We start from the raw sequence: 24,689 nt of genomic DNA on the forward strand, positions 1-24,689 counted from the left end.
ATCACACTATTCATAAGTGTTTTTGCTACCTTGTCCACACAATTGTAGAATGTAGGTGTATACCTGATCTTATGGCCTCTGGTCCAGGCAAATTAATACCACAATAAACTGCTCTTATATTCATGCTACTCTCTGACTTTCTTAAATCTGTGTTTGCTTTTGATCCTATCTATACAGATGAAGTTGCTACTTTATGGTTATTATACTATCAGACTTAAGGAATCACTGCTCACTTCAATAGTCATCAGAAAATGATTCTATCTGAATTAACTGAATCAAACTACTTGATTCTAGAGCCCAGTTGCATGTATTGTACACGGTATATGCATTATATCAAAAGCTTGAGCTGCAGAGTTTAGAGTTGCAGTTTTCCCTGTTACTTAGAAAGCTTATTTCCAACACCCTTATAACTTTCTTGTGTACTCTAGTTTGCTATATGACATAGAGTAACTACAGTAGCAGAAAGTTTAGTTTTGTATGTGAGTCAATGCGTGTAGATTTGCAACCTAATTCATTATCGTAAGTAAGGCTGTGGCCTTTTTTCTGTGGAGGAATGGAATGAGCTCAAGAACAAAACAGCTGAAGAACTAAAAAACAGGAAGTGTTTTTCTTTAAATGTATCTGTTTTTAATATAATCCCCTTCGGCAGTCCTTGAGATGAACAGCAGATAAAGCATAAATACTGTTTAAATGTCTCACCTTTTTTTGTATCTAAGGTAACAAGTTGTGCCTGGGTGCCAGACAGCTGTCAACTTTTTACCGGGAGTAAATGTGGAGTTATCACAGCGTATATGAACAGATTCACTAGTTGCACTGTAAGTATATAAAATTGACGCTATAACTGCTTAAAATCTGGCTGTCGTTTAATTAGTTTCCCTAACATGGTTCTACTTTCCTAATATTAGATCTTGTGTCTTTCTTGGCCATCCCTCAGCCAAATTATTAAATGATTTGATTTCCCTTTTTTTATTTTGCCAAACATACCAGTTTTATCTGAATAGGTAAAGTTTGGACATCTATAAAAGAAATGTTTAACTCTTTTACCTCTGCCAGTTTGCTAATAATTATGAAAACAAATGTTTTCCTATGTATATCCTGTACCTATCATTTAGCCTACATATATATATATGTACATATGTATAGCCACCAATTATCATTGCACCTTTCAATTATTAGATTGAAATATAAATATATAATTAGTAATCTAGTTGGGAGTTTCTTAACTTTCAAGTATGTTGGTTCTTATCTATTACCCTGAAAATAAGCAAACCTATGGGCTACATGGTACTCAGTTCCATTTTGCAGACCCCCAAACATTCCAGGATCATGTTTGTTTGTTTTTCTTTATTTATCATCTAGATTTATATGACTGCACTACCAGTATATAACTCAGAATGGCTAAAAACAGTAAAATAAACACAACAATTATTATAAACAATTAGAATCAAGTTTTGCCCATAGCAAAATTTAGCAAAATAGTCATTACGCCACAGTGGGGTTATCCCAATGCTGACATCCAGAGTTTGGTTGAAGAGACTGGTGTTTATTGCCTTAAAAAGGCTAGTTGGCAAGATTAAAGTCATCCAAAGCTCAAGGTTATGTTGTTCCAAAGAGCAGGTATCAAGACAGAGAAGTCATGCTTTCTGAGTTGCATTAGATGGCACTGTTTAATAAAGGGGATTAGTGGTAAAATAACTGCCAGACCATGTAACTGAAGATGGGCAATCTACAAAAAAACATGAAGGGCTTAGTAGGTGATAATCAACATCTTGAATTGTACCTGGAGGTCTAGTTGAAACTAGTGAAATTCCTTGAGGAGAGGTATTACAGATGAATTGAAGCATCCATGTCACTGTATTTTAGGTTAGCTGCAATTTTCAGATGATCTTCAAGAGCAGCACCATCTAGAGTGTGTTTCAATAATCCAAACAGGATGTGTGACAAAGCATGAGTGACAGTGAATAGAGCCTCCTGGTCTAGGTATAGACCCAATTGGCACACAAGATGGATTTGTGCAAAGATCCTCTAGCCGTGGCTATCATCTGCTCCTTGGGTAGGAGCCAGGAATCTAAGAACAGCCCTGAGTTGTGCATCAGTGTAATCACAATCAAATCCAAAGGTGGTAAATTCTCAGCTCAGGGCTGAGTCATAATTATCTATAGCAATTCAGTCTTGTCAGGATTAACATGTTTTGCTCCATTTAGGCAGTGGAGGGGAAGCTTTGTAGCCTGTTTGTTTCCTTTATGGGCTCTTGATTGTATCTTTTAAATCAGAGGTCCCCAACCTTTTGGGCACCAGGGACCAGTTCCGTGGAAAAAGGGTTTTCCGTGGATCGGAGGGGGTGTGGTTTTGCATGCTGCCTGCATCCTACGGATGGGGCTTTGCTTCTTTGTGCGGACTGGTTGCTGGCATGCCGCGGCCCGGTACTGGTCCATGGACTGGAGGTTGGGAACCCCTGTTTTAAATGGTATATAAATGGAGTTTATCGCTATGTTGATGCCTGTTGATAGCTTATCTGTTCAAATAGCAAGCTTCCAGGAAGGAAACAAACAACTAGAATGCATCTTTTTTAGCAGACAGTACACACATAAGCAGGAAACATCACTAGATAAATGATTAGGGAAGAGACAATATTCTAATCAAAGAACTATCAAGGAAGAAATACAACCCCCACCAAGACTAGCAGAGCAAGGTATTTATACAAAAACAGCCAGCAACCCCCACTTTCTCTTCTACTGATGATGTCACCTAGCTTGATAATGAAACATCTAAAGAAGGCAACCAAGCTCAGAGCATACCAAAAATCAAGCAGTTCAGTTCTGAGCTACGTTGTATCTCTTCTATGGTATATCTAGAGTCCATTTTAATAAATGGGGTTTCACTCCTGATTATTTCATTGAAAGCCATAAAGTTTTCTATCAACTGAAGTCACACTTTGGATTTTCATCTTGGGGGGAATTCCCCAGTCAGGTTTTGGTTATACATATCAAAGGGATTTTGTCAGTTTAAGTAATTGTTCTCTGATTTAGAAATGAGACGATCCTTATATGAATTGGTATCCAAAATATGCTGTTAATTAAGAGATTTTTAAAATACCTTTAAATCTAATTTTTTAAAATCTCCTTATTCCTCTGGTTAAGCAGTTTGTTGGGTGATTCTGCAGTCTGAAAGTAGTCCTTTCATAATAGCAGTACTGTTTCAAAGTAAATTATTGCAACACAGATTTTGCTTTGGTTTGTAAACATGTTCAGTCATATGAGATAAATGGGAACATTTGTGTCACTGCTCTTCAGTTGTAGTCCTTAGATTGCCTTTCTCATGAGTCTCACACTCTGGACCATATAGCAGTAGTCCCCAGCCTTTCCAGCTCTGTGGCCTGGCGGGGGAGGAGAGGGGATGATTTTGTGTATCAGGGTTTCGGGGGACCCCTGATACAGAGTGTAGCTAATACCATGAGAAGTGGCCATATGATATGGACAATATGTTCAATAAGATCTGTTTAGGTTCCTCTTCTAAAATGAATATTAATTTAGAGTAACAATGAGATTCTATACAGAGTAATAAGGAAAAGCATGCCAGCTATGTGCACTAATTAGTGAACTTGGTCTAAATACCTCTCACTGCCCTTCTTATCTGTAAAAGATAGGTCAGATTCTGAAACACTATTTTCAGTGTACAATTTGAATATGCATTATTTGCCCAAAATTATTTTGCAGCATAAGAAATCTTGGGATTTAGTATATTAATGAGTTTTTAAAGTCTAGCAGCTTTCCTTCTGGAATTCCAACAAGACAATGCTGTACCTGGCATATCAAAGCTATTGTCTATCACCTCAGCTTTCATTATCAGCTTATTTTATTACATTTCTGCGTCTTAATTAGCTCGCTCTCACGTTTAAGAGAGGAAGCAGCAGAAATAAAAAACAGCATGGGGTAAAAAGTTACTGATTTTGCACACCATTTGGTTTCAACTGTAGAAATATATTGGATATATCTGCTCACGAACTACTCAAGCAACGATATGTGCTTTAAAATGAGCAGCTATTTAGAGCTTTCCCCTGTGCTAATAACTATGTGAAAGATCTAAATGAGCTCCTTTTCACAGTTAATGCCATAGCAGCAATTGTGTGTCAATCAAGCACTCAGTTTTAAAGAAAAGCTTGAATTGAGACATAAGCAGTCTTGGCTTTCTGTTTTTGTAACTGAAATTGAGAAAAACAGTTACATAAGACAAAAATGATTAAGACGCAGGACTTGTCGATCAGAAGGTTGGCACTTTGGGACCCAAGCACTATGTGATGGAGTGAGCTCCCGTGCTTGCTCCAGCTCCTGGCAGCCTAGCAGTTCAAAAGCATTCAAATGCAGTTGGATAAAGAGATACCCCTTCAGTGGGAAAGTAGCAGTGTTCCGTGCGCCTTGGCATATAGTCATGCTGGCTACATGACCACGGGAGTGTCTTTGGACAATGCTGGCCCCCTCAGCTAAGAAACAGAGATGACCACTGCCTCTAGAGGCAGACACAACTAGACAGGGGAAGCCTTCACCTTTCAGGACAAAAATAATGAAATAGCACTTGTTGAATCAGTAAAATAATGAACAAAGCAGCTGTATCTTCAAATCTAGTCTCAAGTTTGACTTGTAATACACTACTTTTGTTCCCTCCTCCTGATAAATTCATGGTTGTCTGTTTCCCTTTGCAGCCCTCTGAAATTGACATGGAGTCTCAGATGCATCTATATGGACACACTGCAGAGATCACCAGCTTGCTAGTCTGCAAACCCTATAGCATCATGATAAGTGTGAGCAAAGATGGAACCTGTATCATATGGGATTTGAACAGGTATAAGCATTTTTAAATCACCCCCTCTTACTACCATGTTTCCCTGAAATTAAGACCCGGTCTTATATTTTTTTGCCTCCAAAAGAGGCACTAGGTCTTAATTTTGGAGAATGTCTTGCCTTAGGACCACCACAGCCAGGCCTCCCACACCCCGACACCTGTTGCGCCGCTGCTTAACTTCTTCTGTGGCCGCTTGCCACCACTTGCGGCCGGTCGCCATATGGCGCATTGCACCGTTGCTGTTACTCATGGCAGGAGGCTGCATGGTGGTTTGTGCCATTTCGGCTCCTCCCGGCATGGTGCTTTGAGCCATTTTTGCTGCTTGCGGCAGGACGCTGCGTGGCTCTTTGGGCCATTTCTGTTGCGGAAATGCCCGAAGCGCCATGTGGCCTCCTGCTGCAAACAACAGAAGCGGCCTGAAGTGCATGAGCAGTGGAAGTGGTCCGAAGCGCCATGCGGCCTCCTACCAGGAGGAATGGCAACGGCACAATGCGCCACATGGCGTCTGGCCACAAGTGGTGGCAAGTGGCTGCAGAAGAAATCAAGTAGTGGCGCAACAGGTGTCGGGGTGTGGGAGGCCTGGCTATGCTGGTCCTACCGGTAAGGTAAACGGGTGTGGGGTGCGTGGGGCAGCTTCACCCCCTATCCCCCCATCTTTATTTTTAGGGGTGCACCTTGCCCCAAAACTAGGGCTTAGTTTTGGAGTAGGGCTTATATTAGGCCCACCCCCAAAAATCAAGCTGGGGCTTACTATTGGGCTGGGTCTAACTTTTGGGGAAACACAGTATATCGAATGTCCCCAATTTCTGAATTATAATGAAGGTGGAATTGCTCCATTTTATGAAATTACCAGTAAGATTGCTTAAGCTGTGTATTTTGCCCCATCTACACACTGATTCTAGATAACAATTAAGTAATAAGATATTCCAATATTATTATTGGAAATAAGGATTTAAAGCATTACTTTAAAACATTACAACATGATATATTAATGATTGATTCTTTGAGAGTGATTCTTTTAACAATCAAATCATTGTTGCAGGCTGTGCTATGTGCAAAGTCTTGCTGGGCACAAAAGTCCTGTTACAGCAGTGTCTGCTAGTGAAACAACAGGGGACATTGCAACTGTTTGTGATTCAGGTAGGTGTCTTATCAAGTGGAAACGATGCAAACTAGCAACGTTAAGCCTATGAAGTTAATTTTATACAACTTTTCAGAGAATTGCAAAGGAAATAGTAAGAAGTTAAATCTTTATCTTAACTTCGGTCAAGATATGCAAGCTTTTCAATTGTGCAGAAATCCCCATTGGTCAGAATAAAAATGTAACTGATTCCCAACTATACTGCGAACAAGCTAACTAAATAACTTAATTTCCAGTAGTAACTTCAGGTGGATGAGCATCTATAAGTGAAACTGGCTTACCTGATAGCCCCTCATTTGTCTTAAAAGCGTATAGTAAATAACCTGGGTAGATGGTTTAGAATTGGAAGAATGGTTGCTGTACTTGTCTTCAGTCTAGGGCAGTGATGGGTAACTATGGCAACTTTACAACCTGCAGACTTCAACTCCCAGAATTCCTGAGTCAACTATGCTCCGGGAGTTGAAGTCCATAGGTCATAAAGTTGCCATGGTTGCCCATCCCTGGTCTAGAGCCTGGGTGACTGGCTAGCCAGTTAACATATCAGGAAGTAAATTGGCATACAAGAGAATCAGAAGATAGTTTAAGATCCAGCACATTGTTCAAGAAGGTTGCTGTTATGACAAATTGAGAAGGGAATTAAATATCACTGGAGGACTTCTTCCTGTAATGGATTCTTGGGTTCTGATTAATGAATACTTATGAAAAGCCGATATATATCAGACTGAACTTTCTGGCACCATTTAGTTTAGTGTTTCCCAAACTTGACAATTTTAAGGCATGTGGACTTCAACTCCCAGAATTCCACAGCCAGCAACGCTGGCTGTGGAATTCTGGGAGTTGAAGTCCTCATGCCTTAAAATTGTCAAGTTTGGGAAACACTGATTAGTTGATGCACCAAGGGAGTTCTTAGCCTACCAAGGACTTTCCTAACAGCCCTAAAAGGAATAGAAAGAAAGATGTTTTGACCCCAAAACCCAGAAATATATAACTTAACAAACCATGCGCAAGTCCTTAAATACAAAGTGCAACTATGCAGTCTCACGTAGTTTTAATAGAAAACTGACTTATTAAACCCATGAAACCACAACTCTAAAAGAAGGTTTGTTGGGAAAAAGAAAAATTTAGGAAAAAAAACAATAGGGAAATGAACATACGAAGAAATTCCAGCTAAAATCACTGCAAACAATCTAGCCAAAGAAATTAAATTTTATTTGCTTCAATAAGTTGATGGGTTTCAGTGCACATTCAGCACTTGTTGCACAAAAGATTATTAGAGAAGTTTTTCTTCATTTTCTGCTCAATTTTTTTTTTCTCTCAAGCACAATCCTCCGTTTCAAATAATAAGGGTGATTATGGAAAGACAATCCCTTTGGGCAGATTGTCGGCTGTTTTGCCCAAACACAAAAATGCTTTGATACTTGAAAGCCTGGGTTTAGTCAGCAAATCAGAAATGATTGAAGAGCTAAACTACTTTCCTAATGATCCTTGGTGAAATTATAAAACACAGTCTAATTTTTCCCAGTTGTGTCACTACATAAATGGGTTATACTGGGGAGGCTTTCAGGGTAAAACAAAAGCTGAATTCAGTCGTGTCAGTGTGTAGTCAATTTACTGGATCCTTTAGGAGGCACCATTTCATACTAAAAGCTAAGGGTTTCCTTGACAAACAGATAAATTTAGATTCATCATATGTCAGTTCAATTTAGGTTCTCAGTAACAAGGTTAAGATAGGAGCTTAGAGCCAGATGCTGCCTGGATTGAGTCACTGACCTGTGACTTCCTAAAATGATGCATTTATGAATTTATGCAATTATCTCTCCACAAATAAACATTTTTGGGGGAGTTAGGTTTGTGTAAGAAATACATATACAATATGCAGTACTTTTAATACTTAAATTTTAATGTATATATTAAATAAAACAATGATAGAGCATACAACTTATAACATTCTTTTATTGAAAACAAACATACCTCCAACATATTTTTAATGGGGACAAGCTGTTTAATGTTTATTTATGCATAGTTTCTGAAATCTAGGTTTCATTTAGACCAGTGGTTCTCAACCTTTCTAATGCCACGACCCCATAATACAGTTCCCCATGTTGTGGTGACCCCCAACCACTTATACATCACCGAGTGCTAGGGGCGTGGCCAAAGAAAAGGGGGAAAAAATGGCGGACAGCCTTGTTTGGCGACCCCCGTGAAATGGTCGTTCGACCCCAAATGGGGTCCCAACCCACAGGTTGAGAACCACTGATTTAGGCAGCTTCCAAAGCTCATTCATCAAAATCCAGGGTGGGAAGAGCAAAAAGTGTTTTCCCCGCATTACCTTCTCTTCAACTGCTGCAGTTTGTAGATCTATTGAAAGCTCTCTTTTCTCCCAATTTATGCTCCTCAAGAGATAAAGAGCGGCAGCCCATTTTCTCCTCTTTCATTTCTAGCTCACTGATCTGTGCTTGTAAACTGCACCTTCCCTTTTGTAATTTCCTCCTCCCTGCAGCATAATGGGCAGTACCCTCTCCATTGTAATTTCCTCTTCAGAGTAAGGATCAAGTCAGATGGTCAGAGCTTTTGTTGAAGCCTTATGTCCTCCAGGTATGATTGCTCTCCCTTCAAGAGGCAGGAGCAAAGCATTGAAAAAACAGGAGCATCATTCAGGCTTCATAAAGGGTCTGAAGCAGTTTCCTTGCTTTGCATTTAGCATATATTTGCATCAAACTGGTAGGCCTGTCCAGCAAGGACCTCTGTTGTCTAAGTCAGTGTTTCCCAAACTTGACAATTTTAAGGCATGAGGACTTCAACTTCCAGAATTCCACAGCCAGCAACGCTGGCTGTGGAATTCTGGGAGTTGAAGTCCACATGCCTTAAAATTGTCAAGTTTGGGAAACACTGGTCTAAGTGATTCCATTGGAGGTCATAATTTGCACTTTTGGAAACAATGTGCTAAGCCAAAGTGTTATTTGTTTGGTTATGATTTGTAAACCACATCTTTAGAGCATTATGTCTGAACCAGAACTGTGTGATTTATTCAGTGAAATACAGTGTTGTTAAAATAAACAACAGCTTAGCACAACGTGTTAATCTAATCTCTTTCCCCAACAGTAGTTGGTCATAAATTACTGTAAAGCTGATCAAAGCAAGTCTACCATGATCAAGCTGCTATTGGTATTCCCTTTAGAAATACTCTTTCCTGTTCTGAAAAAAGCCTGTTCTTTATTTATATACTGACTTATTGGGTCAGGATCCTAGAGCTTCTCAAGGCTTTGAATTCTCTGTTTGATTTGGGCCCAGGGTTGACATTCTCTTGATGGAGGCTTTTATTCTCTATGAAGGAGTCGCATAGTGTTGCATAGATAAGCATATGATATCTGGGCTCCAAAAATCCAGTTTACCACTAGATGATAGTGGAGTTAAATTTTGAATACCTATGGTGCCATATAGTGCTGCTTCGAAACTATAGAGTGTAGCTCCTTGAAGAAGCATAACCACACTTCTAATATGCAGACGTGCTTTAGGGGAAAGGAAAAATAACACCTTCCCGTTTCAGTTTTATGAAACTCTCCTCTCCTTTACCTTAAAACTATAAAATGTCTAGTTCTTGAGTTAAAGTTCCCAAACCAAGACCATCCTGTAATTGTGCCAATATGTTATTGTTTTATTATATTATTCCTTCTATGGCAGTGGTGGCAAACCTATGGCAAGGGTGCCAGAGGCGGCACTCAGAGCCCTCTCTGTGGGCACGCGCACCGTCCCCCCAGTCCTAGGCCTTCAGCTGGGTTTTATAAAACCTTTTCGTTTTAGGCCTCCGCTGCCATGTGCAAAAAAAAAAAAAGATTAAATCAATCAGTCAATTTCAACTTCTCGCGGGGGAAAAAAAAGATCTTGCAAAGTTGGAATTGATTGATTGAACTTTTTAGTCCCACCCAGTCTGCCATTACCACCACAGCCACACCCACCCAATGGGCCACACCCACCTGGCACCCGACGATGCATAAGTGGGTTTTGGGTTGCAGTTTGGGCACTCGGTCTCTAAAAGGTTCACCATCACTGTTCTATGGTATAAACATAGATGTTTATATCAGCTCATTACTGACAGCTGCTTTCCAAGGTCTCAGGCTATATTTTTAGCAGAGAAGGGAATTTTTCAAGAACTTGTATTGGAATCAGAGTATTGAATTTGACACTTGTCCACAGAGTAAATTTTCCACAGTAATAGAAATCTAGCAAATGATCTCACTACTCTAGTTGTAATTAGCATTATCTAAACCAGTGGTTCTCAACCTTTTTCATGCCGCGACTACCCAACCGGTTATAAGTCGAGGACTTTCCCTGCCCGGGAGTGCCGCGCATGCACCCTGCGCCAGCCAAGGCCTAGCTGGCAAGGGGCAGCGACGGCGCAGGGCGACCACCGGCTGGGCCACCAGCTGGCCCAGCCCAGGCAGGTAGGGCACCCGCTGGGCCCCATGTGTGCCAGAAACCTTCCCTGCGCCCGCTGCTGCCCTGCTAACCTTACCTTGGCCACCGCCCGTTTGAAGCAGCGGCAGGCAGGCCCAGGCGCTCCTGGGCGGCCATGGCAAGCGGCAGAGATGGCGCAGGGCGACCACCGGCTGGGCTACCAGCTGGCCCAGCCCAGGCAGGTAAGGCACCCGCCGGGCCCCACGCGCACCAGAAACCCTCCCTGCACTCGCCGGCCTCCCACCTCCCACCCCTGACCCTCTTTTACTTACTTTTAGTAGTTGCTCAGCAGGGAGGGAAGCTTTCCTTGCAGCACCATTTGCAGACTGGGGCTTTTGGCGGTCTCAGCAGGGCAGAGACAGCCTGGACAATTCCTATTGGCTTTTGAAAGCCAATAGAATTAGACTCTATTCAAGAGAGTCTATTCTATTGGCTTTCGAAAGCCAATAGAATAAGAGGGAGTAGCACAGCTAAAGAAAAGGGGGAAAAAATGGTGGACAGCCTTGTTTGGCGACCCCCATGAAATGGTCGTTTGATCCCAAATGGGGTCACAACCCAGAGGTTAGGAACCGCTGATCTAAACACTTGCTCAGTGATTCAATTGAATAAATTCTATTCTATTCTATTCTATTCTATTCTATTCTATTCTATTCTAATTTTCAGTTGAATTCAGAAATATATCTCTACTAAATAAATTAATAAAATAAATATATTGAAGAATCCCAATTTCAGGTCTGGCAAGAATAAGAAACATATTGATTCAGATTGATCATCCAGCTTATCATAGTTTGCATGGCCCAGTAGTGGCTCTGTATGGTTTTTGACATTCTGTCCAGATCTGGGATTTTGGGAATCTTCATTTGGAATCTTCAGCCAAACAACTTGTAATGTTTCTGAATCCTAGCAAGATGATTACCGTATGCTAATGAGAATATGTTTTGTAGATGTATGCAGGCACATATAGGTGATATTGTGGCTTCAACATTGTGTTTTAAAAGTTTATGGCTTTGATATTACGTTTGTTAACCAAGATACAGCTTGGGGAAAATAAACCCAAATTGCTTTTGTTGAAATTATATCTCCTCCTGGCCTCCTGATGAGAAATAACTGGCAGCATAGGGATTACATTAAAATTAACTGTGGATGAAAAGAATGAAGCAAATAAAGGTTGTGTTCTCTCTCCCTGCCCCCCCCCTTCTCAAAATGAGCAGTATAGATGTCCCTAAAAATAGAAGGATTCAGTAGATAATGTGAATTTGTCCAGAGCTATTTGAAAGTCCCTAGCATCTGAAAATATTTATTGGCAACCTTTTAATGTTATAAAAGAGGCATCCCATACTTTCCTATACGTGCACATGCCAAGCAGTCTTCTATCTCACATACGCAGATCAGCTCTTCATCCGCCTGGCTGCAATCTGTTAAGAGGAGGAAATCTTTTTTTTTTTTTCTCTGCAAACAGTCTGGGAGCCAAAGAGAAGCTTCCACATACTCTTCTCCTTAACATGACTCATCCAGGGACTCCACCTGTGACGGTCAGATCATAAATTCTTAATCTGTTCCTTTGATTGGAATATTAATATTAATAGAACAGGGATACTTTTATCCTGCTTGCAAGATAATTTTGATCATAAATTAAACATCAGTTGAGGGGGAAGGACCCACAGAATGAAATATGAAGACTTGTAAATATTACTTCTAACCTGTTTCCTCTATTGATTCGAAGTTTTTATTTCTTTAAAACTTTATGCTTATGCTCTTAAAAATCTTATTTTCTGCAGCCACATGTTTATTGAGGCCAAAATTCTCAAATAATTTGATCCAATTCATTTTAGTTCCTAAAGCTGATTTTTTTTTTTTCCAAATAGAGAATCTCATACTTGGTTGCTCTTCCTTGCTCTGATAAGCAGCTCAGGATTTTAACACTCACTGGAGTGTAAATGAATTTTTACCTGAGCTGCACTGCTTGCCTTTTCTCCCACATGCTTTTGCTGGAAGAAGTTTATTAAAGTAGAGATTTTGGATTTTTGCGTAGTATTAATTCTGTTATTCCTTCTTGCAGGAGATTTACAGTGTGTGTTTACAAGCCGATTCAGGAGGCTTGTGTTGCTAGTGTTAGAAGAAGAGATTTTCTGCTTTTCAGATATCTAAAGGAGGCATTTGTTTGCGTATTTATTTGGGGTTTTAGATACACACTCCAACACAATAGAAGGATTAAAACAGAATATAATAATAATGCAATAAAAATCCTGCAAAAATAATAACAGACTTTATCTCTATCGTACTGAATAATGTGTTTCTTGAAAACTTAGCAATTCCATACTTCAAAGAGGGAATCGCCTATCATATCCAAAGGCTTGTTAAATACCCAAGTCATGGCAATTTTTCTAAATGCTAACAACCAGTGCTGATTGAGCTTCAGTTAGATATTAATCTTTTTCCTGATTTCAATCAATAATGCTTAAGAGGCATTATTATCTATCATCCATTCATCCATCCATCCATCCAAAAATAATGAATATAATTATAAAGATAAATAAGAGTGCATATAATAGAATAAAAATAGTATTATAGAGCCTGATGAATAAATAAGTATCCAAACTTAGGTAACGGTGTGACATATTATGCAGATGATGGCACAAAACTGGGCCAACTTGGGAAGATATTTTTGAGTCCTGGTCCAAAGGGTATTTTTATTTATTTGTATCCTGCTGTTATTATTTTTACAAATAACGTAACAAACATATCCAACACGCCTTCTTCCTCCTATTATCTTCACAACAGCAACCCAGGTGGGTTGGGTTGAGAGAGACTGACTGACCCAAGGTCATCCAGACAGCTTTCATGGCTATGGCAGGACTTGAACTGACTGCCTCCTGGTTTCTAGCCTGGTGCCTTAACCACTAGAGCAGTGTTTCTCAACCTTGACAATGTTAAGGCATGTTGACTTCAACTCCCAGAATTCCACAGCCAGCATTGTTGGCTGTGGAATTCTGGGAGTTGAAGTCCATATGCCTTAAAATTGTCAAGGTTGAGAAACACTGCACTAGAGTATCTCTCTATTTCCTAAAAAACACAGAAAGCTAAACGAACTTCAAGTGATGCTTGAACAAAGAGGTTCAATTTGGCTGTGTTAATTCTGTGGAATAATAGCCCAGTAAGCTATACTGACAGTCTGCACACCAGGAATAGACTTCACATAACTGTTTCTTTCAGTGTTTAGAGGAAACTCATTTTGAACATTTCTGTGGTTTTTCACATTTAAATATAATAATGTGACAAAGTAAGTACACCCCAAGTAATTGTTTTATCTTTTTCAACATATATGGAGATATCAGTATTTCATTGAAACAGTATTAAAGATAAAGGTGAAGAAAAAATATGAAAAAAACAATTTTTCAAGAAAAAATTAATACATATGTTGTTTCCTTCTTTGCAAATAGTAAATACCTCTTTGGTCCTGATGACTGGCATTGCCACCCTTGGCAGAAGCAAATTCAAGAATAAGTTTCTTATAACCGTCTACAGTCTCTGACATTTTTTTCTTTAAGATGGAGGATTTTTTTCTCATTCCTATGCAGAATTCTTTCAGTTATGTATATTTGAGAGGTTTCTTGCAAGCACAGTCTGTTTCAAATCTCTCCATAGCATCTCCATGGGATTTTGATCCAAACTTTTACTTGACTAGTTTTTTTTTTTTCTTTCTGCCATTTCATGGTGGATACACTGAAATGTTTCTCAAAGACTCTGTAGTAGCATAAAGAATTCATAATGGATTTTATGATGGTTAATTACCCTGGCCCTTGATATAGCAAAGCAGTTCCATATCATAACATTTCCACCACCATGCTTTACCACTGGTATCAGGTTTTTCTCCTGAAATACCTTTGATTTTTGCCAAACGTGTCTTTTGGCACTGTGGCCAAATACCTCTGTTTGCCTTGTCTGACCAGAGTACATTGTTCCAGAAGTCCTGTTCTTTGCCTAGATGTTCATGATCAAACTTTACTCTTGCTTCGATGTTCTTTTTAGATAGCAAAAGTTTCTTCCTGGGATACCTCTGTATCGGTCTAATTTGTGTGCCTGCTTTCTAATAGTAGAATCACGCACATCAGTGGTGTGAGAGCTACCTTTAGGTCACTTGATGAAATTCTGGTGATCTTAGGGACTTTTTTTCAGCATCTTGCATCTGCTCTTGGCCTGAACTTGTTGGCCTGGCCTGGCCTGGCAAGTTGGTAGTTCTCCACTTGTAGATGATCTTCCAGACAGTGGAATGTTCTATGTCCTATTTTTTTGTGCTCTTTTGAAATCCTTTTGTAGTCTCATAGGGATCTACAATCTTTTTTCTGAAGACCACAAAGAATTGTTTTGATCTAGGCATTGTAATAGTAGACACTAAAATAACAAAGAGCAAATCAGACTAAATACTTGAATTTTAAATAAGACAGGTTCCTCCCAGATCCTCTCTAACAATGTTTTAATTATTTGCACCTGATGTGGTGCAATGGATTCTAATTTTAGATATATGAGGAAGTGATTATGTAGGAATGTACTCGGGTTTTTCCACATGGGAAATTTGCATTTATGTTTACTTAAATTACATAATGGACCATAAAATGTAAATAGTGCATGATATCTTTTGTATTATATCCCATTTATCAATTAGTATTGTTGAAATGAAGTTCAAATATCTGTATGTTGAAATATGTGGAAAAAGTAAATAAATAAATAAATGGGCTGTAGTTATTTTTTCACATGAGGGTAATTTCTCAAGTGTTTCTTACATCCTCAAATAAAAGAAAGTTTTTATTTTTCCACTGACAAAATGTCTTTGTAAAATCCAGTGATATCTTTTGTCTTTTAGTGATGATTACTTACGATTATATTATTCAATTGAGGGCGTGTTGGCTCAGTGTTTAAAGACGCTGAACTTGTCAGCTGGAAAACTGACAGCCCATGTTATAGTCCTGAGTGCCATGCAACAGGGTGAGCTCCTGTTACTTGTCCCAGCTTCACCCAGCTAGCAGTTCGAAAGCATGCAAATGCGAGTAGATAAATAGGTACCATGTCGGTAGAAAGGTAACAGCGTTCCATGTGCCTCAACAAATGACCACATGACCACAGAAATGTTTTCAGACAACTCTGCCTCCCTTGGCTAAGAAAAGGAGATGAGAACCACCCCCTAAAGATGGAAATGAGTGGACAGGGGAAACTTTTACCTTTATATCAACCAATTATAACAATTTTTATTACATATTTTTGTAGACATTGTTACTACCAGATGGTGATATACAGTTAACTGCTTGTATATGACTATAAACTTTTCTTTCCTTTGTTCTAGTAGAATTATTTGGATTCCATATGTTATTTTGTTTCATTGTGTTCCAGATTTTACTTTGCTTACTCAATAATTTGACTATATTTCAGTTGTTGGTGGTAGTGATCTCAGACTCTGGACAGTCAATGGTGACCTGGTAGGACATGTGCATTGCAGAGAAATCATATGCTCTGTTGCTTTCTCCAACCAGTCTGAAGGAATCTCTATTAATGTGATTGCTGGAGGGCTGGAAAATGGAGTTGTGAGGTGAGTAACGCTAATAGAACCTTTTTATTTTTAGAGATATATGTCACTTATAAAACATTTTTGGGTACTATTCAGTGTGTGCATTGTTTTTACCCCCAAGTATCTGATTTTAAGATATGTGTAGTTGCTTTCTGGCTTTATTCTGTGATATAGTGAAAACATTTTCCTTCATTGTTCTACAAAGATTCTATTTTTATAGCTTTATTTCAGTACAGAGAACAAAGAACCTTTGGAAATACATGTACATTTCTATAGTTCGTTGAAAAGCAAAAATCTAGTCTTTCTACCCTATATAATGTATAAAACCATACTGTATTTCCCAAATTTTGCTTATTTTCATCTCTTGACCTTTCCATTCAGAATACTGCCAAATGCTTTACCAAGCAGTATAAGTAAATTCTCTTTAGTTGTACATTCAGTGTACATTCTAGCATGGACCTCAGAATGTGATCTTTTTTTCAGATAGACTGCATGGGCAGAGCACAAGGTAGTGTCCACTCCAGTGAACTAACTAGCATCCCATTCAAGGAATTGTGAAGTAGCTACCTGTGTCTAACATCTGTCAAAGAAAAGCAGCCCTTCTAAATCAATAATTCCAGAGCAGGAAAGACAAGCACTTACAGACCCAGCCAAATATTAACAATATATCTGGATGGTTGAAATTTTCTCAATTTTAATTTTGGGTATTTTCATAATTGATTTATGCCCATAGATGATTATGCTTAGCGACTGGTTTGTTTTTCCCATGTAGGATGGTGTCTATCATGAATCATTATATTGTAATGAAAGATGGCAACCTAATGAACCTCTGAATGCTGTGGATGTCTTGTAATTTTGTGAGATCAAATATGGGGGCTGTCTCACTTAAACAAAAAGATACAAATCTGACTTTGTATCCAGGAATAATTTATTACAATAGAAATTCAGAAGATAGAACTTTGGTGGGAGGGAATTTGCTTGACTATAATGATAGATCCTATCTATAAACAGCTAGAATTTTTTTTTGTTCAGGGTAGACCAGTGGCACAACTGACAAATTTGGAAATAAGATGCTGTAATACATGGGCTTGAGATCTCTTCCTGCACAGCAGGGCTTCTCTCAGATTCTGATTTCTGTTACCATAAAATGTAAAGATCATAACAAAATGTATATATACTGTATGCATTGTGCATCAGGATCATGTTTTTCAGTATTACATTCAGTTTTGTTCAATTTCAGTTCAACAGATTATACAAATCTGCAATATAACTTGAGCAAAAGTCATAGCAGAATACAAAAGCAATTTCTGTCATTTAGGCTGCACAAAGTAGCATTCATTCTGTCTTTTCTCTTTAGATTGTGGAGCACATGGGATTTGAAACCTGTCCGGGAAATTACATTTTCTAAATCAAATAAACCAATTGTCAGGTAAAAAAATGATCTTTTTATAGCATTTAGCAATTTATTGTTATGCCTTTTCCAAAAAGTCAGTATAAATGTTGGAGTGCTTTGCTTATCTTTAGAGTTCCCTTAAGGCAGTGTTTCTCAACCTTGACAATTTTAAGGCATGTGGACTTCAACTCCCAGAATTCCACAGCCAGCAATGCCTTAAGGTTTCTCTTTCGGAAGTAGCACTTAATAACTTTTAATAAAAGTGCCCAATGCCTAATATGACATTAAACTATCCCAATAATGTGTTCCTTGTTAAAATGCAGAATTAATCAAAGGGGGGAAAGGTTAGAAAATTGTTAATATAACATCTTGCACTAATAAGTTGCTTGGCAATGACAATTAGGATCATCATTAACTGTCATGGTTGCTAAACCAAATATCACATGATTATGGTGGGCTTACCTCATTTCCACTTTGGTTGTTAAGTGAATCATTGCAGTTATTAAGCAAGATATATGATTGTGACTAATGATTTTACTTCCACCTTCTGTATTAATTCTGCTTGTCACAAACAAATTGCCAGATGCCCGAATAAGGATCACATTTCTTTTTTTTTTTAAAGCAAGTTTTATTGGTTTTTTAATTTTTACATCAAAGTGCTTGAGAAACACCGTGGTGGTGGGGAAGTCAGTCATCCAAAAACAAAATCATACATATATAATTCAGGTTGATTCATTAAAAGTTCCCTCTGTTTCCCTCATATAGTATAACATATTCAAATTAATACATTTCTAAATAAGATTCAATCAATCAAAACAGTCATCAATAACATTTCATTTTAAAAAATCCTCTTTTTAAACTTTACTAATTTAGAATTACCATATTCCAATTTAGTCTTGAATAAACATATTGTTGATACTTCGGGTATCCCTCGTTTCCCTTTTTTCCTAACATAATAGTTATATCTAAAATGCATATATTGTTCCAATAGTAACATTCTTGTATTTTCCACATATATTCTATTTCTTAATCTAATAATTCATTTATTAATACAATTTCTTCTCTTGTCACAAATCCCTCTTATCCTCCTTCCATTACAAAATAGTTATCCTACCTAAAATAAAAATATTACTCAGAAAATACATTTCTACTTTATTTTAAATATATATTCTATTAATCAATCTATGTCCATAAAAAGTCTTTTTAACCCATTAGGTAAAATTTAAATCCCCTCCAAATAATTATCATATCTAAGACAAGCATATTATTACAAAAGCATTTTCTTGTTGAATTTACATACTCCGTTAATTACTAAGTCAGTCAAGATCTCTAAAGCCTTTTTAACTCATTAAATAAAATTTTAAATCGCATTTTTAAATCTAACTCTGGCTTTCTTTCTGTGCCAAACTGGTTTCCATAATAAAGCTTCTGTATCATCGAATCTCAATATTTGAATAGGAGTATTTATCGACACTTCTATCTGATCGAAGTTCTCTTTCCCTTCTTCCAGTATCATCTGGATAGTGTAATCAATTTTATTCCATGTTGTAGTTACTAGTTGATTATCCACATTTTCACAGTTTTCAGTGACACATGTCTGAATGTCAATTCCTGTTGTTTTTGATACTGCAGGTATCTCAGTTAAAGTCATTCTTTGATCATCAAAGTTCTCCATAAATTGTGCATGGAGTTCTGTGTTAATTAGTTCTTTTTCTGTTGTTTCTTGACTTGTGGTGTAGATCTCTTTAAGTTGTGTATATTGTTGCGTAAAGGCCTCTTTGAAGCTAATCTGTTCCTCTATTGTTCCTTGGCCTATAGAATGATCCATTAAGGGTTGAGATTCAATTTGTGGTTCTGAAATATCATCTTTAATCTTTCTCCAAGATTTCAAGTACTCCGTAGCTTCCAAACTTTTTCAAGTATAAGCTCATAATCAAGCTGTGGGTAAAATTCCTCCATTTCAGTGGTGAAATAGTCTTTTAATATTTTAGTGGAGGCTATATTTACTAAAAGTCAACAAATATCCACCTCCACAATTTCTAGTAAACAAATTCACCACCCAGCTGTTTCAAGTCCTTTGTCTTTTCCCTTTTATTATCATTTGAAGGTCAAATCCATCTTCAAACACCAAAAAGAAATACAGTTTCTGTAACAATTTTCGCCACAAGATGTCCTCAGCAGACTGTAAGATTTTTTTTTCCAAGTTAATGAAATTTTATCTCGTTAGGGAAATAGAGAAAAAAAACAGATATCTCCAACATAATAAGTAAAATAATAATAATGTTCTATAGTAGGAATTTTTTCAGGACCTCTAGGTATCCCAAAAATTAAATAGTCAATAAAAGTTAGCTATTTTATTTCTTTTGTTTCCAGGGCTCTTTTTCCCAAGTAAGCAGATGCCGCTCTCTCAAAGCAGAGAAGTAATTCAGAAGCTTTTTACAGAAAAGTAGTTAAGGCAAAGGGAGGAAAAGGTCTCACCCAGATCCTCCACGGTGGTTCTTTATGCTTAGCTGTTCTTCAGACTTTCGCCTGGTGTGGCTAAGTGATCGGCCATTTTACTGGCCGATCTTTTCTCCGTTGGCCCTAAGGAGCTGGCTCAGACAGCGGAAGGAGCTGCCACCCTTCTGCAGTCTGATGAGGGGCCTCCTCAACGGTAGTCACCCCTCCAGGGCGACTTTTTGACTCTGTTAAGGGTCTACCAGTGGAGGAAAACTGGCCGGCGAAGAGAGAAGTCTCTTCATACAACCGTCTGCACTGCAACACGGAACCAGACTGCAATGGTTATGAAAGCGAAGATTGGTTGCAAAGTTATTTTTTTAATACAATAGTATAAAAGGCTGTTAAATGAGACAAGTGAGGACTATGCTTTATATTTCCTCGAGTAATTTTTTGCACATCTATTCCATGGGGTTCCAGATCACATCAGTAAGATTTGAATGGCTACATTGGACAGGCAAATATGTGATTGCTTACATGCCAGTTTGCTGTAGAGAGATATGTTTTGTAAACAATAAAACTCAATGTAAATGTAACTAAATAAGCAGTCTATTGCAAGAGATATCACTAGCTAGGAAAACACACGGAATGAAATAATTAACAGATGGGAGTAGATTTGATATGCATCAATTATGGTGTATATCACATATTGTTTGGTTTCTATACTAAAACTCTGTTGAATAGAAATATATGTATTCAATGAAAAAAATGAGTAAAATTAACATTTGTATTGTCTTTATTATTAAATTTATTTGTCTCCTATCTGATCATGGGACTACTCTAGGCCAGGGATCCCCAGCCCCCTGTCTCTGGACCGGCACCAGTCCGCAGCATGCCAGCAAGTGGCGGCACAAACAAGCAAAGATCCATCCTTGGGATGCAGGCAATATTCAAAACCACACCCCCTCTGGTCCGCGGAAAAACCTTTCTCCATTACACCGGTCCCTAATGCCCAAAAGGTTGGGGACCTCTGCTCTAGGCAGCTCATAACCAAAAAAAAAAAAAAAATCCCCTGAAGAAATAAAAAGGAAGTTTAAACAAAGTGAAAGCAAAATAGAACAATAAAATAACCAAGGGAAAAGAAAATAATCAAGGGAAAACAAAGAAAAAACGTAGAAAATACATCAATATGTTTAATAAAAAAAATGGATGAGTTCGGAGTAGAGGAAGACTCTCCTATCAATCTGCTATCAATTCAGAATTGAACTTCCCCATTGGGTCCCCAGGCCAACTTGCAGAGCCAGGTCTTCAGGCTCTTACGCAATGATAGGAGGTTGGAGGCAGATCTTACCCTGGAGGGCAGGATGTTCCAAAGGGTGAGTGCTGCGGCAGAGAAGGCTCTTCTTCTGGATCCCGACAGTGACACTTGGAGTTCTTTGACCGAAGGGTCATCTCTGCCGGCCTCAGGTCATCTCTGCCGGCCTCAGGTCATCTCTGCCGGCCTGAGTAGGACGGGCTAGACTTAGTGGGACTTTAGCCCATTCACAGGCTATATCCTTTTCTTTCTCTTCCTCTCCCCCTTTAGTGATATATACCGTAGGACCTATAGGCTATCTAACAGACTTGTTTTTATTTGTATCTTTTTGAAAACTTTATAGCCTTACCTTTTCGTGTGATGGCCATCATTTGTACACAGCAAATAATGAAGGAACAGTGATCTCTTGGTGTCGCAAGGACCAACAACGCTTGAAGCTTCCTATGTTCTATTCATTCCTTAGCAACTACGCAGCTGGCTGACAGTTCTGTGGACTTCTCGGCTTTGGTAAATTGTGAAGCACTTTCAATACAGAGTGGACTGTGGAGCCTCTTTGGCTTTGCTAGATTTTGAAGTACATGTATAACTTTATCATCAGCGAGTAGATCATTGATGACGTCAATGAAAGGCTGTTATGTATGCTTATGCACCAAGTTTATGAACTATATCACAGTGATTAAGAAAATTCTGGCTTATCTTTTTTGATACCAAGAGGATGCTAAAGGCACTAACCCAGAAGTATATATGCTGCAATATGTTATGTAACATAAACATATTTTTATGGATAATTTCCTGGACATATTCTAAATCTTGAAGCGCTAGCGGTAACTTTTGCTCATCTGTTATGTAAAAATATAATTAAAATACTTCAAAGGTTTATATAAAAACCAGTGTTTGTGTTTAACTCATTATTAGATTGTAATCCATCTTGTTCTTCTACACATATAGCGATTTCAAGTGTTTTAAAAACTAGAATTTTAAATGCTTAAATTTTTATGGAGAATTTGATAAATTCAATAGGTGTCTCTCCACTAAAATTATTTGAATTTATGTATTTAATTTTATTCATTTAAAACATTTATATAGCCTCCCATCTTGTATCAAACTCTGTGTGGCTCTCAATTAACAATTAAAACAACATCAATAAAAAAGCATAATACATGTATCTATTAAAACTATAAACATTATCTTTATCCATCTTTCTAGACCAATAGATTTTTTCAAAAGGCATAAGCTTTCTTGAGCTATAGATTAAATTTAGATGAAGCTAGCTGTACTTCATGAATACTTATGCCTTTTAATAAATTGTGTTAGTTCACTTTTTACTAGATTTATCATGCAGGAACTGGGAAATGAAATAACTAGTACACTGCCCTACTTCATAAATGATGTCAGTCAAAAAGGCGATTTGTTCATTAGTGTGATGTGCAAACTTACTTAATGATTTATATGGCCAGGCCACAATCTACAGGCCAAGAAATAATTGTTTGAAAAAGTCTTGCCTGCCCTTATTTGTGAACCAGGTCTGGCATTTCATTCTGCAAGTTTTTGTCCTTGCGTATAATTTAAATAATCATGGGTTTATGCTTTGACAGCCGGTATTACTGGTAGTAATCCCAGATTTCAACTCCCGAATTCCAGACAACATGGTTTTTGAAATGTATCTGGAAGTGTGCAGAAGACATTGTTCTCATAAAATAGAACACAGTTTATTTAGTACCTTTTTTTTTTAGAAATAAGGATCTTTAATGCCTGCACAAACCCCCAGGTAAACAATTGCCGGTAAGCTTTTTTCCCCGTTCCTCACTTACAAGATGCTTGGTAAAGTGTTTTTTTTTTTTTTCCTTTTATAGCATATAGCATAAAGTTGACAAAATAAACCCTTACAAGGATTTAATATTATACAGATATTATACAGATGCATTTTTATTCCTTAACTGATTCCCCCAAAGTGACTTGCCTTTAGCATAATTAGCACTCAGAAGATATGCCAAGAATAGATGGAATATTATATTTTAAAAACTTAGCAATCCAATAACATTTTAAAAAATGAATACAAATAAAAATAAAAGTAGTATGCACTATGGTTTCACCATGGGCTGTATTGTACATTATTATCCATGACTGAACTCAAGAAAGGATTCCTTCAGGTTAGCAGTGGAACCCAAATAACTGTAAAATGTTTTCTAGAAATAAGTACTATATTGTAGAAACTTTCAATGGAATAAAAAATGATGGGTGCCAGATATTTAAAAAATAAATTTGAAAACAAGTATTTATTAAAATGCCTGCAATGGCAAACACCATCATGCAGGCATTCCTCTTTTTCTTAGAAAATCATGTTTCTAAGACTCCTCATAGTACTGGAGTCTTCATTTTTTTCAGAATGAATGTTTTAATGAGGTAGATATCTGAAAAGTTATTTAGGAATACATATATAAAAATGACTTAAGCTTGTCTCAGAATCTCAGAAGATTCTGTGTAACACCTTAAATTCCATGCTTGAACATCAAAAAGCACAAGAATTTTAAGGACTACGATGAATTATTTTATGATTTCTTTCCAATACAGGGTTTGCAGCATTATGATATAGCAAAAAGTCTAGAGGGGTTTCCCTTGTCTTGGACTTCGAACTTCAGGGGCTGCCTATGTTAGAAATAATGTGAACATTCTGGAGCATGACAGAAAATAAAACACTGTGCACATATAAAACAGCAAGGATCTTGGGCTTGTGAAATTTGGATCAGGTACTAGAGAATCTAGGAGAGTGTAACTGATGTTTGCAAGCTGGTATAAGTGCTGGACGCCTGAACACATCGGTAGTTAGGGACTTTAAATAAAAAGACAATGTCCATGGGTGGAATCAAGCTAGGGCTAGGCTATTAAAACAGGGTGTATGTACTATTACTGGATATTGGAATGAAATAGAACTTGTTTATTTAAACTGTAGCATGTTAAACTTTATACCATAGTGTTATACAGAAAAGGATACCACAAGGGGGGTTTCTGTTGTTGTTACTTATGACTCTTCATGATGTGAACAGTTCACCAGGACTGTCAACAATTTTTATAAACTTATGCTCATGGTATCAGTAATGGTGTCTAGTCATCTTGCTTTCTGCCAGCCTATTTTTCAATTGGTTCCATTTCACCAACTATCAAGCTTTCTTCAAGGACTCTATTTTGGTATCCAAAACAGATAAATTTTTTTTTTTTTTTTTTTTTTTTTTTTATTAAAAGTTTTATAAATTTTACAAAAAAAAACAAGAACAATACAGAACAAAAAACAACATATACAAAAGAAAAAAAAATTAAACAATACATATAAAAAAAACCCCCACCCCACACCCCTCCCAAAAACCCTCCCTTCCCCCCCCCTGAGCTTCCCAGAGCAGAATATAGGCTTAAGAAATAATAATAATAAAAAAAAAAAAAAAATAAAAATTAAATTAAAAACTTTATATTTATATATATAAAAAAGATATCTATAATATATATAAAAATAAAACTTATGAAAAAGCTATATAATATTTTTGTATACCCAATCTAA

General features: G+C 37.6%; 1 protein-coding gene across 3 annotated transcripts in view; it reads left to right on the forward strand.

The window, feature by feature from the left end:
• Positions 1–24,235, forward strand: part of LYST (lysosomal trafficking regulator) — a 97,007-nt gene extending 72,772 nt beyond the window's left edge. For 2 of the 3 annotated variants that reach the window (XM_039352982.1, XM_039352983.1), the window contains 6 exons: positions 717–815; positions 4,700–4,839; positions 5,882–5,979; positions 15,860–16,016; positions 17,353–17,424; positions 21,483–21,621. In XM_039352982.1, coding sequence (XP_039208916.1) covers positions 717–815; positions 4,700–4,839; positions 5,882–5,979; positions 15,860–16,016; positions 17,353–17,424; positions 21,483–21,621 — 705 coding nt within the window. Of the gene's footprint in view, positions 1–716; positions 816–4,699; positions 4,840–5,881; positions 5,980–15,859; positions 16,017–17,352; positions 17,425–21,482 lie in introns of all 3 variants that reach the window. The other variant, XM_039352984.1, reaches the window with a different exon arrangement.
• The last annotated feature ends 454 nt before the right edge of the window (positions 24,236–24,689 follow it).

The sequence above is a fragment of the Crotalus tigris genome, unplaced genomic scaffold (genome assembly GCF_016545835.1).
Source record: "Crotalus tigris isolate CLP2741 ecotype Arizona unplaced genomic scaffold, ASM1654583v1 scf7180000018486.1709376, whole genome shotgun sequence".
Classification (NCBI taxonomy): domain Eukaryota; kingdom Metazoa; phylum Chordata; class Lepidosauria; order Squamata; family Viperidae; genus Crotalus; species Crotalus tigris.